The sequence below is a fragment of the Amia ocellicauda genome, chromosome 1 (genome assembly GCF_036373705.1).
Source record: "Amia ocellicauda isolate fAmiCal2 chromosome 1, fAmiCal2.hap1, whole genome shotgun sequence".
Classification (NCBI taxonomy): domain Eukaryota; kingdom Metazoa; phylum Chordata; class Actinopteri; order Amiiformes; family Amiidae; genus Amia; species Amia ocellicauda.
The window spans coordinates 27,106,467-27,122,725 of record NC_089850.1 but is presented as its reverse complement, the minus strand read 5'-3'; the positions used below and the strand labels follow the sequence as shown (position 1 = coordinate 27,122,725).

Genomic DNA, 16,259 nt, shown 5'->3' with positions numbered 1-16,259 from the left:
ACAACCCAAATGCAAACAACTGTCTCACCTGCATGTTATCTCACATTAGCATCCCCATGTTTCAAGTGAAGAGTCAACAAGAGAGAGGTTTGTAGTGTTAGAACTCCATAAGCTCAGCGAACAATATATCACTGATTTTGAAAATAATTAGGATGCTGAGCACATAGTTTAAAATGTCTGGATTTTTTTTTTTTTCAAGAACCAACATTTCTGAAAAGTGAACAGTGAAAAACAACAATTTTGCCACTGAAAAACTGGACGATGAGGGGAGAAGTTGCTTGATAGGGGTTGTGACGGAGAGGGTTACTTCACCAGGGCTGTCTCACCTGTGAAGAGGAGATTTGATGCCATGTTGGTCAGACCTGGGTCAGTCGAGAACTTGCTCTGCTAGATGGCGGAGACTCTGCAATCTCAGGCCACTCTGGTGGTTGTCTGTCCTTATGCGATTCCCCCAGAGCAGCAGTACAAAATTACAAAGGCATTTGGAGATTGCTCTAAGCTCCGGGGCCGACAGCCAAGGGCCCGACCACATGCATTTACTTCATGCACTTACCAGAAGTAACAAGCTCTTAAGTCATAAACAACATACTTTTGACTCTCCCTCACAAAGCTGAGTAGCAAAAGAGAAAGACATTTCAGTGGGGTTTAGAAAAGAAGTAGGACTGGGCATCTCTGTCAGCCCACAGAAAGACTTATCTGCAGCTTTGCCATGAAGTCTCCATGATAAATGGTTAATTTCCCATGCACTGTGACATTTCTGACATTCCCATTGACACTAATCAAAATGAATGTGTTACAAGGCAAAAACTTGAATCACAGAAATATGTCAGCAAAGAATGACCTAAAATGATAAATCTCTATTATGCTTTTGTGCTTGTAATGCACAAAGATGTTTTTTATATTTGCAACAATGGGAAGAGCACTGTGTCACAACAATTAAGATGAACTTTTAAGGCTGGTTATGCAATCTCTATCTCAATATATCTGAGAGGAAGTCATGCTGAGGACGTGAGGTCTGCTTGTCTGGAAATCCAACTGAACTAAAGTCATCAGCAAAAATCCACAGAGAAAACAATTGTTATACAGATCTTACTGGAATAACATTGGAATGACATTGAACTCTGAGATTAACTGATACGATTTACCAATTTATACAATACACCACAGTAATAGTTTAACACAATATTGTTAATAAGAACAATACTCTCTAGTGGAAGTTTGACTGATTCTATAGACTATATATAACAGTCTACTTCCACTACCCCTTTCTCAACTTAGTTCAATATACTGAAATCAGTTTTCATTTGGCTGAATAGTGTTCAACTAACAAGACCCATATGTATTAAGGCAATACATCTCTCAATAACATTGTTTCAAATGAAAGCTGTGTAGATGCTTTCAAATACAACTGCATTCACATATTATTCATTAGACCATAGGTATGCTCACCCAGTATTTAAAACACACTTTCTTTTAGCAGAAAAAAACAACAACACGAATGTGAGATTTGTTCTTTATCATGACCTTAACAGACGTCGATAATGAATATAATAATCGAGGGGGAGTATTTGTTTGCGTTTCTAAACCCTGTTATATAGTGTCTCCAGCCTAGGTGAATAGATGTCTGTCCTCTGAATGACCAGGTATCTAGGAAGGAGCTGCAACTCTTCGTCTGCTTTGGAAAAACATGAATACAGTAGCAATGTGTGAGGAATACGCTCCTTATATCCACACCAGCAAGGAAGCGGGCTTGCATACAAATATATACGTCAGGCTGCATGCATGAAGAAAAACAACAACAAAACCCTAACACCTTTGCATGTGTGGGAGCCTATAGTGTGTGTATTACATTCACACCGAGAGATTATTATTAAGTATTTAATACATTCACCACACTCATGTTTTTATAGTCCAGGTTTGCTGCTCCACCAATGGGATCTGCGCGATTCTGCAGATCTGCGCAAACAGCGTGGCGAGACCCTCCCCTCCCGGCCTCCGTCCTCCGTCCTCCGTCCTCCGTCCTCCTCAGAGCTGGTATTGCAAGACGTTGAGTCAACAGGCAGTGAGTCCTTTCCCCCCTCAGTAACGCACATTATTAACCCCAGTGCAGAGCCTGTGTGCCGGCAGCCCGCTGCAGCGCAGGTCCACAAACGAGCTCCGACATGGACGACACCGACCCGGAGGCAGACGGGGATGAACACCGTGGAGGTGCATATCAAATAACTACATTACAGAGTCGGATACGAGTGTTTACTTGTCTTTGGTACCTTTATAGGCACAGTGTTTAACCAGCTGAGAAAATCGCCGGCTGAACTTTTCTGTCCATTGATTGTATTATCTTCAAAGTCATGACATCTACAGCCAGCGTTTCATTCTCCATAGTCATCGGATTAAAGTGTGTATTTAAACACCTCTATTCAATGGACGTACCTGCCGCTGTGACACACAGGCAACATTACATAACTCTTAAAGGGCTGCATTTAGGAGGCAACCATTAAAGGAGTGTGTGAGCTATTGTTTTTTTTAACTCGGATCATTTTATTCATGTTTTTAACACTCATGTATTAGTATGTGTGTCTATGTCTCTGTCTGTGTTTATCTTTTAGCTTTAAAAAACTGAAAAAAGAATGATTCAATTCATTGGGAGCTGATATATATATAATGCAGAATTTAAAAAGGCAATTAAAATAATTGAGCATGAAAATGAACAGAACTAATGCATGATCTCTACATCTTTTTTTGTATATATAATCACAAAGTTCACCACAGTGCGTTGTACACTCAGTTTGTAATTAAATAGCCTAGGTAATAATTAGTCAAGTGTGTCCTAAGCTTAATACAGTACCTTAATACGATTAGGTAACAAAAAAAAAAAAAGATTTTCTCTTGTTGCAGAGTGTGATTTTTAATATGCATATTTGTATATATGTTCATATGCATTTTTTGTTTATATGCAGATCATGTAGCAGACGCATCTGCAGGTCGGACGCAAAGGATTTCAAAGAATCAGATTTTGACCCTTATATCAATGGCATCTGTCAATTTTAGTGCAATGATTTGCTATTCAATTTTAGGACCATTTTTCCCTAACGAGGTAGGATACGCTACCCCTAGCTGTGCATTGTGTATTTCAATATAATGGGGTCACAATTTATATTTACATTAGTTATTAATGAAGCATAGCAATAAGAATATCAGAGAAAGGTCAATGTAAGAAACCACACTGTGCATATAAAAGGCTTTCTGTAAACACAGTTTCTGTACCAGTGCTGTAAAGAGATCTCATTGCCTGAGGAAGAATAATTGGAGGTATATTAATGAATCTACAAAAGACACATTATGCTATAATCAGGTCACATGCTGGCCAGACTTTGTTATACATGTCACTGAGAAACCTGCCAAGGAAAATGAAAAAGAGTTCATGCTAAGAAAATATCTGTAGCTTTAATTGGTTTGGAGTTGGTGTAGCAATTTCTGAATGCTGTTTAAGTTAACATACCACAATTTTTAAGGCATTAATAAGCTTTATCCATGTAATAGTAAAAGTTTTGATGTAAATCTGGATCCCATGTTATATATTTAATAACCTCTTATTCATTAACAGCTTAACAGTGCTAGTTCGATCTGCATAACAACTATTTACGCATGGAATGTATATAGAGCATATTTGCTGTATAACTACATTCAAACAAAAGTATATGACTTACCTGATTGCTGAAACCCCTCTTTGATTTTTTAGCAGATTCAATATTTACTAAAATACTTGCAAATACTGTATTTTTATATTTATTAATAAAAGTCACTTCAGATTACTGAAATACATCAAATACATGTTTTATTTACTGGGGTTTGTATGTTTGTGACAGGCAGTGAAGAAAGGGGTTAGTGAATCTGTAATTGGACTGATATTTGGATGCTACGCCTTGGTCAATTTATTGGGATCTTTAATTCTGGGGAAATACGTAAGTTGCTCTCTGTTTTTGCAACATTGTCAGCTGATATCCAAAGCATTTCATGTGATGCATTTTGCCCTGATCACTGTTTTTGTTTCTCAGATTGTTCAGATTGGGGCAAAATTCATGATGATTTCAGGCCTTTTTGTATCAGGAGGTTGTACTATTCTCTTTGGGTAAGTTTAGCATTTGTCATTGCTTTATTGAATTTTGATGTACATTGTTTTTGGGACAGTTTGTTGTGTTTACTACGACGCATTTGAAGGACAAATGACTGAATAGAAAACCTTAGAACTACAAAAATGTAGAGGTAACCCATCCTATTATTCCAAAAGAAAGTTAATCACACAAAAAGTATACTTTTAAAAGTATACTTTTTATTTGCCATCTGTTTAATTACTAATGATATAATAATGATGATGATGATGATAATAATAACAATTTTAATATACATTTTGACTTTGCTCTTTTTAATTCTAGCCTGCTTGACAAAGTGCCAGGAACAACAAATTTCATAGTGCTGTGCTTTATCATAAGGTCTATAGATGCTATAGGCTTTGCTGCTGCAATGACATCTTCTTTTGCAATTATTGCAAATATTTTTCCTAACAATATAGCGACTGTTATGGTGAGTAGACATCATATATGTTAATGCCAAATAAAATGATCTGCACACTGTGATTGGAATAATATTTTTTTTGTTTGGTTTTCACGTGGCACCCACACAAACACAGAATCTTTTGTGCTGACTAGCCTGTTTGTGCTTTCACATAACATTTTCTTATCAAAATAAGTACAATCATTGTTTAAGGTTGAGTACATGCTATATTTGCGCTGGTGTGTGTGTTTCTTTATATAATGGTGGCTCACTTACACAAGTTTATACTGAGATATTTAGTTCCCCTAAAAGCGTGAACACCTAAATAGCAGATTTTTGTCTGAAACCTAAAAATATCACGGGCCACTTCAGTGATTCTAATTAAGTACCCTAACGCTTTAGAGATGACCTTATTTGTAAATATCTTCTATCACGGTTGGAAGTGAAGGCCATTTAACATTGATGCATATAGTATAAGGTAAACCTTAACTACAATAGGGATTTCTCTTACTAGTATTCACACATGCCTAATCCTAAAATACTTAATATTGTTAAAAGGACAATACTGTATATGTACAGGCATTCAATGCATTCATACACTATCCCATGAAGCAAAAAAGCCTCATGAAAATAAACACATTGACATTTTACACTTAGTTTTTTCATGTTTTTTTTTATTTTTTTTTTTTTTATTTTTTTTGCTCTTCAGGGTAGTTTGGAAATTTTCACAGGACTTGGATTGGTGTTGGGGCCTCCAATGGGAGGCTTTCTATATCAGTCCTTCGGCTATAAGATACCCTTTGTGACTCTGGGGTGTCTTCTCCTTTTGATGGTACCGTTTAACATGCTTGTGTTACCAAGCGTTGGTATGTATTTTACATAACAACCTAATGTATATGAGTAATGAATTCTGGATCTGTGTTTCTGTATGTACTGTACTCAGAAAATCTGGTGGCTTTGTGAAATTGATATTCAAATTAGAGTGGAAAGGTGTGGACAGTGTTGGGGTCGTTACTGATAAAACTTAATATATTAGTCATTCGTTTCTTGAGAAAATAGTAATATTAGTATTGCATATTAGTTCCTTTAAAATGTATCATGTTAATATTACTCGCTACATTCCTTCTTTTTGCCCTGTGAAACGAGTGGTATTGCGTTTTATTAATGTGTGCCAAGCAAATAAACTGTAACTTAAGCTGTGGCTTACCTTAGTTCTTGGGTCAGTAGTGTATAAAACTATGAATGAATCCGGCTGTACGATATTATGTTACTTCAGCACAAGTTGTATTAATCGTCAACTTCATTACAGAGGCTCAGCAATAATAGAAAACAAAGTAGGCCAATCTGTCTGTAGTCTGCCCTAAAGTGGTTAACAATTAAAACAGTAAATACACATCATGGAGAGATTGCTGTGCAACATCTACAGCATGGAATTCACTGCTATGGAGGCTGTTAAGTTACAACATAAATAATCACTGTAAAATCAAACAAAATATTGCAATGTGCTAGCTTTATTATATCCATTCACAAAACGAACAGCACTTAATCATTTAATTTAATTGAGATAACCTTTCAATATATATCAACGTAGAAATAAAAGTGACATCTCTAACCCATACCAGGAAATAAAAAAGCAGAAAACTTGGCAAAGGCTTATGGTCACTGTTGTCTGTATTAAACAACATGAATCTTGAATGAAAAACATTTATGAAGCCCGCCTTACTTTTACAAATGAAGCAGGCGATTGGCCTCATAAAAAGACTGACAAGTGATTCTAAGTGATTGGCTGTGTCAAAAAAAATATTGACAAGAATTTCCTGAAAAGTGAGTGTCTGCATAAAAATGATTGACAGTTACTCCCAACAACCAATGCCAGCATTTCAGATCCTATGTGGGCGTGGCTTGCCCAGAGAAGAAGTGGGTTTCATAATAACACCCACCTTATAGTTCAGTTTGAACTGCTACTTGCTTCCGATGTCAACACCAGATCATAGATTAGTTTAGCCAGAAGCTTCAGCCTCAGAAGACAGTAATTGTAATATTATTACTCAAATTAAAACTCTAATGCATGATATTAACTCGTTATTAAGACTAATATTAATATTAATAGAAGTAATATTATTACAGTAGAGCGTTACTTTACTAACGCGTTACCCCCAACTCTGGGTGTGGATAAATGCGTGTCATAAGAATAGCATTCATTTAACAATGTTATGTTTTGTCGATTTATGTGTTATTTGTATTCAAGCATAGATCAGAACTATTTAAAATGGTAACCAGCCATTACCACCTTAAATAAGTCCGCATGTTAAAAAGTAATTGATATGTTTGCCCCTGTGGGAAGTACTTGCAGTAATTGCAGTTATTCTCATTTCTCAGTCAGTCTGTCACAATGGTACTATATTAAAAGGCAACCCTGATATTCCCTTAGTCAGGCGGTGAAAAACAGGGTGATCGCAGGCTGAGAATTACAGCAGAGGGGATGCATTTATCATCAGACGATTAACTAAATACTCAATTGGAACTACTCAAATATATATATCCATCTTCCTCTGCCTTTGTGCTGAGAATTTGCTGTGGTTCTTAGTACAATATGTAAATTGAATCCTGTTTAAAACATGGTGTTCATATTAAACCTTAATCTTTTAATTTTGCAGAGGCTTTTCCCACAAATGATTCTTTCTGGAGACTTTTCACTCATCCCAAAGTTGTTCTGATCTGCTTCATTATATTTTCTATCAGTTCTGGTTTGGGTTTTCTAGATCCAACCATGTCGCTCTTCGTTTTGGAAAAGGTAAGGCTTCGATCCCTTAAAATAAAAGGGCAGTTTAACATGCTTTGTTAAATATATTTACTACAGTTTACTTTACTTCTGTTATGTTTTTTTATAAAACTGTGGAGCTCAGTATCTTCAAATTTGACCAACGCATATCATTTCCATATGATAACAGCTGACCTAAAAACAAAACCCATTTTTTTTCTGTCTTTTCAGTTTAATTTGCCTGCTGGATATGTGGGACTTGTGTTCCTTGGTTTGGCAATATCATACTCACTCTCGTCACCATTACTTGGAATTGTTAGTGATAAAATGCCTGTAAGTATGTTATGTACTTTCCTGTTCATACATGTAGCAGATGTATATCGATCGCAGTTTCTGCCCAGAATTATACATGAACAGATATAACAGACATGGCTGTGTCTGACTGCCTGTCTGCCTTCCTGCATATATATATATATATATATATAATGACCATGCTAGGGTTGCAGTTGAATTTTCATGTACTTTCAACTCCGTTTCAAATTGAGACTTCTGACCTACCAATCAGTGAAGACATGTAGCAAACCTGCCCAATAGATGACCCATGGATACTCCCTCCAATTCCACTCTGCCCCCCCCACTTCAGGGGGGTGCTGACCACAACTGTCGGATGTCCAGAAAGGGCAAAAGCTCTGTCACAGGAAATCGCTGTAATGCGGGAGAAACAAGCGATACGACTAGTGGTCGCAGAGGACTCTTGAGCAGGCTTCTACTCAGGATACTTCCTAGTGCCAAAGAAGGACGGAGGCTTCAGGCCCATTCTCGACCTGAGAGGCCTCAACATGTTTCTGAAGAAAATAAACTTCTGCATGTTGACTGCACAACGTATCCTCCAGTCTGTCCGGCCGGGCGACTGGTTCATTTCAAAAGACCTCCGGGACGCTTCCTTCCACGTCCCCATCCTAGCAGTGCACAGGAAATACCTGCGCTTCGCCTTCCAAGGCCAGGTTTACGAGTTCAGTGTGCTGCCGTTTGGCCTTTCACTGGCTCCCTGCACATTCTCAAAGTGCATGGACACAGCCTTGGCCCCCCCTTAGGAGAAAGGGGATAAGGATCCTGAATTACCTGAGTGACTGGCTGGTGTGTGCAGACTCCAGACTTCAGGTGGAGAGACATACATCCGGAGGTCATACGTCACGTGACTGAACTGGGTCTCGCAGTTCACATAGAGAAAAGCTCTCTCGAACCTGCACAGAAGGTGAGTTTATTGGGAATGACGCTCTACTCTCGGGACATGCTCACCTGCCTATTCAAAGACAGAATCGAGTCGTTGGAGAAGTGCCACGCGTCATTCAGGAGGACATCGACTCTCGGACTGTTCAAGTTTCAAAAACTGTTGGGGCTGATGGTGGCTGTCTCGAATATTCTTCTCCTGGGCCTTGTACATGTACCCTTTGCAATGCTCGGTAAATGCCCACAGGCTACAATGACCTCAACATGCTGGCAGGCACTGTCCTGGTGGAGAAATCGGAACAATCTGCGCCTTGGCTCCCCCCTCGGATGCCCACAAAGATGGGAAGTCATCAACACAGATGCCTCAACTACAGGATGGGGCGCTGTTTGGAACGGGATGGGAGTCAAAGGGATGTGGAGCCGTCTCTGGTTGTCCGCTCACATCAATGTACAGAAGCTGCAAGCAGTGCGGCAGGTGCTGCACCACTTTTGCCATGGTCTGTCAGACAGGCAGGTCCTGGTTAGGACAGACAATACGTCGGTGGTGGTTTACATTAACCACCAGGGAGGTCTGTGCTCCCCCAGACTACATCGTGTGGCATATGCAGACTTCTGTGGGTGCAAGACAATATCCGCTGATTACGGGCAATACACCTGCCAGGCATGTCCAATACAGCGGCGGACATTCTCTCTAGGGGAGGTCCGGACAGCTCGGAGTGGAGACTGAATCCTCTGGGAAAGGATGGGACGAGCTCGGGTCGACCTCTTTGCCAGATGGGCAAGGACCCACTGCCCTCTGCGGTTCTCCCTGGAAACAGGAGGCGGTCCCCTGGGTGTGGATGCCTTTGCTCACCCATGGCTGCAGGAACTGCTGTATACCTTCCCCCCACTTCCACTTCTTCCACTGACACTGGAGAGGAGACGCCAGGATGGAGCCCAAGTCCTCCTGATTGCTCCCCGGTGGCCGAGACAGTTGTGGTTCGCGACGCCGGCGCAGATGATCTGCGCAGATCCATGGCAGCTTCCGCTTCGACAGGATGTGCTGAGCCAAGCAGAGGGATTGCTGTGGCACCCCAACCCAGCACAGCTGTCTATGGGGCTGCCTGATAATGTCGTGGAAATGCTGCAGTCAGCCAATGCCCCCTCCACCAGGGCCCAATATACTTATAAGTGGTCAGCCTTTCAGAACTGGTGTCTGGCCAGATGATCCGGCTCACCTATGAGACTGCTAAAGTTCCCTTGCCTGAACACATGTCCGTGAACTCAACAAGGGGACAGGCGATGTCATGGGCTCTCTTTTATGGCGCCACACTTGAAGACTTGTGTAATGCTGCGACCTGGTCCGGTCAACAGACCTTCACTAGGTTCTACCGCCTCAACGTGGCGAACCGGCTGTGCCCAAACTTGGGCACCCAGGTACTTCAAACTGCTAGCCCTCAGGTGCCATGAGGCTCTGCTATACTTCCCATTAGGTAATGGTTGTCTTTCAATTTGAAAAGGAACGATAGATTATTATCATAACCCCAGTTCCCTGAAAAAGAAAGACAGCCATTACCCTTCGGGGGTCGCTTGGCCAGACGACCTTCCTGACGAAGAAATGGCAGGTAGCTGCAGTCAGGAGGAGACTTTTCACAGACACCGGGGGTGGGTCTTCTTCCTGCCAGCAGGGCCCCTATTGGTACATGTCTTCACTGATTGGCAGGTCAGAAGGCTCTTTCCATTCGGTAATGGCTGTCCTTCTTTTTCAGAGAATCGTTTTCAATAGTTTCCCCTGTATTCTGTGACACGGTTCAAGCTTTTTAATTATATTTCACACACAGCTGGGTGTAAATGTTGGACAACTGAATTATGTTTTTTGCTGATTAGCTGTGCATATGCTGATTTGTCTTTGTCTTTGTTGCAGACTATTAGAAAATGGCTTTTGGTTCTGGGGGGCTTTGGAACAGCCATTGGCTTTTTTTTACTGGGTCCTGCTCCAATTCTTCAGATTAAGAGGTTGTTTTTTTATATTCATTTTTCAGCATATTAGCATATTAGCATATTAGCAAAATTGTATTTGAAAGAAAGGGGGGAACTAAATAAATATTCAAAGTTAACCAATGGAGTTCAGTCCCAAGATTGAGGAGGTGGATTGTGTGTAGATTATGGAAATATATGCTTAGATTGTTTGTTGTACAGCTTTGAGATGCTGTTTTATGTTTAAAGCGAGCTGTGGTTGTTCGTCTTGATGCTGGGCCTCATTGGGTTTTCCTTGGGCATGAGTGGCATCCCAACATTCCCAGAGATCCTCTCGTGTGCTATGTAAGTATAGTCATCTTTTCACCACACTGCATTGTGGGGTTTAATAGGTCATCCTCAAAAAGGGAGCTGGTTGCTAGTCATTTTTTTTGTTGGGGGGGGGAATAAGACCTGCTTTATTTTGCCCTTAACTACATCATAAATAAATCATATCAGAAGTCACTTTCAAATGGATTATAATGGAAAACATGAATTGAGACCATTTAAGCACTGTTTAGAAAGGAATATCATGGGGTGTGTAACACATTGTTCCCCTCTAACAGCGAACGTGGATTTGAGGAAGGCCTGAGCACCTTAGGACTGGTTTCTGGATTATTTGGAGCAGTATGGTCCGCTGGGTAGGTCAACGTATTTTAATTTTGCTTGACAACCAGAGAATAAAGGTCTTAGTGAATTTCATGTTTTTGTTTGGGCTGTGTTAAAATTCAGTGAAATGTGGCATTGTTTTCTTTCCCAAAGCTGTATTCTACTTTTAAGTCATACTTATTCTATAAAAACTTTGAAAGTGCATTTTTGGACTTTAATATTTAGTGGAGCAGTAAATTAGTTGAATTGCCTTGTAGAAAAAGATATCTTTCTCACCTTGATGCCCACAGTATGATAACAGGGATAAGAATACTTAAGTAAATAAACACCCACGTTCAAAGTGAAAACCTGTACATACCACAATACAGTATTGGCTATCAGTTTTGTGAAGTTTGTTCTGTTACTCTCTGCATGTTATGTCAAATGCATATATATGTTTATTTATATGTTGCTGTCACATTCACATGTCCTTCATTCATACAGGATGTTCTTTGGTCCAACGCTTGGGGGCTACACAGTTCAGAAACTAAATTTTCCGTGGGCCTCAGTCATTCAAGGAGGAATAGCTTTGCTTGCTGTAAGTACATATCTCCATGAACAAGAATGAATTGATCAATCAGAACTGAATGTCTAGGAAAGAAAGCAGATAAGGGATCCCTGAACTAAAGTTTTTATCTACCTATCTCAGTCCAAGGGGCCAGAGCTTATTTAGGATGTCATTCCATCTGAGCTCTAGATAATTATTTTATTATATGTGCAGGGAATGCCTTCTATACGCTATTACATAAACTGCATTTCAGTTGCTCATAAAGACCCAAAGAATTAAGAGAATAATTTACCAGTACTAAATTACATCAATAATTTTCCATTTGTGTTTTAGACCCTCTTAATGGGCCTCTATTTCATCATTGAGGGAGTGCAGAAAAAGAGGTAAGATTTTAATCTGAATTGTATTATAATTCATTGACAAGTTGAAAAGGCCATTATATATTTTTAAAGAAATTAATAACATAGAGCGTGTATAAACCATACTCTGTGCACATCAGTTATTCCATAGTGCATCATGCATTTACAAAATAGCATTGTAAGTTAATAGTGAATTTTGTTACTGGAGGAATGGCTGTAAAGACTTTATTTGAATTGTTATAATTATTAGTTTTAAGTTTGACTGTTTATTAAATGTTTGTTTTATTTTTACCCAGAATACCTTTTAAGTATCTGATTAAATTTAGTCAGGCCCAGTCTACCTTCAGAGTACATAAGGACTATTTTTACTTTCAGTAAATATTAAATATGTAAATAAATGAATAAATGCTTCAGAATGTGTATCTAGTTTGCAGTATATTCAGTGGTAAAGACTGGTAACTCTCAATAATAAATTAACTTGTCTTGATCTTAGATCTCCTCAAGTAGCTGAGAATGAATCTAACAGTGAAAGAACTCTGCTCCTGAACCAGAGTTAATCTGAGCCGCACTGAAGAATTACTGAAGGACCGTAACTAACTCACTGAATGTGGAGACTCTAGATTATATTTGTAATAATGAAGGCAAGAAAGATCTTTATTAATTTTTAATTGTTTTGCTAAGATGCACTGCTAATTGTATTTAATATACAGTGAGGGAAAAAGCTCAAAAAAATGATAAGAAGGAGTAAATTATACTTTTTTTTTAAAACTTTTCTATTATAATTAAAAGGAAAACGATTTTAAAAATCTATAATTTGAATTCTTGATTCCTACAGAGTAGATGATAAGTATACTCATAACCTTATTTGCAAATAAATTACAAACATAAATATAAAATGGTTTACTTGAAAATCCGTTGAATCTGGTATTGAGTTATACAGTGAGGGAAAAAAGTATTTGATCCCCTGCTGATTTTGTACGTTTGCCCACTGACAAAGAAATGATCAGTCTATAATTTTAATGGTAGCTGTATTTTAACAGTGAGAGACAGAATAACAGCAAAAAAATCCAGAAAAACGCATTTCAAAAAAGTTATAAATTGATTTGCATGTTAATGAGGGAAATTAATGAGGGGGAAAAAAAAAAGTATAATTTTGAGCTGCAACAAACCTAAACCCTAGCCTGGGAGCTGCAGGTTTGATTCTAGTCCAGCGATTTCCAAATCTGTCATGGAGTACCCCCTGCCCTACTGTTCCTTGTTCTGAATTGCTTATTGAATCCTTAAATTAACTAACAATGCAATATATGGTTCAATTAAGTAATTAAAAGCTCGGAATGAAATCCAGCAGAACGGGGGGACTGGGGGTAATGGTTAGGGAATCCCTGTTCTAGGCTGACACTCATCACTCATGAAGCCGCAGTAGGTAGTAGGGTCCACAGCCTGCAGTGCACTGTGTGTTCTGAAAAACACTAACAGCTTGGGTTTGACAAGCAACAATGTCTTTGTTCTAGTATTTTGAACAATATATACAATATTTACAATATATTACATTACTTTTTACATACAATTACCCATTTATACAGCTGGGTTTTAAGTGGAGCAATCTAGGTACAGTCTCTTGCTCAAGGGTACAGCAGCAGTGTCCTCCACCTGGGATTGAACCCACAACCCTCTGTTCAGGAGTCCAGAGCTATCTTTTATAATTTTCTTAAAATATTTAATCTAAAATCCTGTTAACAAACACTGTCCTTGCATTAACACATCAACCTTAAACCTAACTTTATAATTGTTATGTTCAAATAATTGACACTTTTGTGTGCAAGAACTTTTATGGCCAGGTATTCAGATTTGAGGGTGCATTGCTAGGCCTGCACCAAATTTAGAACTGTGATCCATCCACAAATTGCAAATTACAAACTTGTACCCAATTATGGTTAATTATATTATGTGTGGGTATGTATGTGTGAGTGTGTATGTATATATGTGTATATATATATATACACTCACCTAAAAGATTATTAGGAACACCTGTTCAATTTCTCATTAATGCAATTATCTAACCAACCAATCACATGGCAGTTGCTTCAATGCATTTAGGGGTGTGGTCCTGGTCAAGACAATCTCCTGAACTCCAAACTGAATGTCTGAATGGGAAAGAAAGGTGATTTAAGCAATTTTGAGCGTGGCATGGGTGTTGGTGCCAGACGGGCCGGTCTGAGTATTTCACAATCTGCTCAGTTACTGGGATTTTCACGCACAACCATTTCTAGGGTTTACAAAGAATGGTGTGAAAAGGGAAAAACATCCAGTATGCGGCAGTCCTGTGGGCAAAAATGCCTTGTTGATGCTAGAGGTCAGAGGAGAATGGGCCGACTGATTCAAGCTGATAGAAGAGCAACTTTGACTGAAATAACCACTCGTTACAACCGAGGTATGCAGCAAAGCATTTGTGAAGCCACAACACGTACAACCTTGAGGCGGATGGGCTACAACAGCAGAAGACCCCACCGGGTACCACTCATCTCCACTACAAATAGGAAAAAGAGGCTACAATTTGCACAAGCTCACCAAAATTGGACAGTTGAAGACTGGAAAAATGTTGCCTGGTCTGATGAGTCTCGATTTCTGTTGAGACATTCAGATGGTAGAGTCAGAATTTGGCGTAAACAGAATGAGAACATGGATCCATCATGCCTTGTTACCACTGTGCAGGCTGGTGGTGGTGGTGTAATGGTGTGGGGGATGTTTTCTTGGCACACTTTAGGCCCCTTAGTGCCAATTGGGCATCGTTTAAATGCCACGGCCTACCTGAGCATTGTTTCTGACCATGTCCATCCCTTTATGACCACCATGTACCCATCCTCTGATGGCTACTTCCAGCAGGACAATGCACCATGTCACAAAGGTCGAATCATTTCAAATTGGTTTCTTGAACATGACAATGAGTTCACTGTACTAAACTGGCCCCCACAGTCACCAGATCTCAACCCAATAGAGCATCTTTGGGATGTGGTGGAACGGGAGCTTCGTGCCCTGGATGTGCATCCCACAAATCTCCATCAACTGCAAGATGCTATCCTATCAATATGGGCCAACATTTCTAAAGATTGCTTTCAGCACCTTGTTGAATCAATGCCACGTAGAATTAAGGCAGTTCTGAAGGCGAAAGGGGGTCAAACACAGTATTAGTATGGTGTTCCTAATAATCCTTTAGGTGAGTGTGTATGTATGTGTGTGTATATATATATATATATATATATATATATATATAGTAAAATTAAAAATGCAATTGGTTACAAGACTTTCATTTCCATTTTACAGGTATGTCAACATTTTGATTTGGTCTAGGTCTCGCTGTGTTTTTGTTTTTGTTCCTCTATCTTTTTTATATCAGGAGTAAAGTATATCCAGAGTAAAGTAATCCTGTAATTTAAATGTAAAAAGTATTTTTATTTAAAATATATAAATAATAGAAGCAGAATTTAGGATATCTATCCAGTCACATGTTTATCATTAGCAGGGTTGTGTTATATGTAACATTTTTAAAGTGTAATGTGGCAGTACATTAACCTGCATTGTTCAGATGAAGCATTGTAGTCTATGGCTTGTCAGTGATTTCTGTTGGACAGCACTGGGATAACAAATATGCACATTAATACAAGCCAGTGGCATTCATTTACAATGACCAGTTATCTTCCAGTGCCTGAATTATGAGAGAGAATGTAAAATAAAATAAAAACAATTATATATATTAAATAAGTGTACATTATTTGTCCTAGTTAAAACTACTACTTTGTATATGACGAACTGATGGGAGTTAAATACTATGCACAATAACGCCCATTCCCACCTCCCCCCACTTATGCTTTAGAGGGATGCATTTTAATAAAACATGATTATATAAAATGGTGTTGTACTGGTCATTTTTACTTGCAGTCTTCGTTCTTTGACCCCCCCCATGATGACTTGAGTTTTATATTCAATGAATAAATTGAACGGTTCAGTACAGACTTGGTGGGGAGAAATCTCTTTCAGATGATGCATACAGAGCACAGTAGTTGTAACATAAACCCAATCCAATTCAGTGTAACTATGTAAAGTTGAGTGGCGCAGACAGCCAGGCTGTGGGGCGGGAGGGCGAGCACGCTGCTTTTTATTTCAAGTAGAATTTTATATCAACTTAATCTATAATCAATAAAGTCGAATA

At 39.0% G+C, this 16,259-nt stretch overlaps 1 protein-coding gene across 1 annotated transcript; it reads left to right on the top strand.

Moving 5' to 3' along the window:
- The first annotated feature begins 1,909 nt into the window (after positions 1–1,909).
- On the top strand, positions 1,910–14,440 carry slc18b1 (solute carrier family 18 member B1). Its single transcript, XM_066700275.1, has 14 exons — positions 1,910–2,208; positions 2,958–3,094; positions 3,867–3,962; positions 4,056–4,129; positions 4,434–4,581; positions 5,261–5,417; positions 7,209–7,345; positions 7,544–7,645; positions 10,446–10,537; positions 10,748–10,843; positions 11,104–11,178; positions 11,630–11,723; positions 12,027–12,076; positions 12,546–14,440. The coding sequence occupies exons 1-14, from the start codon at positions 2,163–2,165 to the stop codon at positions 12,607–12,609; spliced, it is 1,368 nt and encodes a 455-aa protein (XP_066556372.1). The 5' UTR covers positions 1,910–2,162; the 3' UTR covers positions 12,610–14,440.
- Positions 14,441–16,259: the final 1,819 nt, after the last annotated feature.

What these genes read in the sequence shown, in the direction of transcription:
- slc18b1 (XM_066700275.1), top strand. Translation starts at nt 2,163, where the DNA reads ATGGACGACACCGACCCGGAGGCAGACGGGGATGAACACCGTGGAG. An exon ending in CCAATTCTTCAGATTAAGAG is followed by an intron (nt 10,538 to 10,747) that starts GTTGTTTTTTTA and finishes TTATGTTTAAAG; the next exon opens with CGAGCTGTGGTTGTTCGTCT. An exon ending in GAGATCCTCTCGTGTGCTAT is followed by an intron (nt 10,844 to 11,103) that starts GTAAGTATAGTC and finishes CCCCTCTAACAG; the next exon opens with CGAACGTGGATTTGAGGAAG.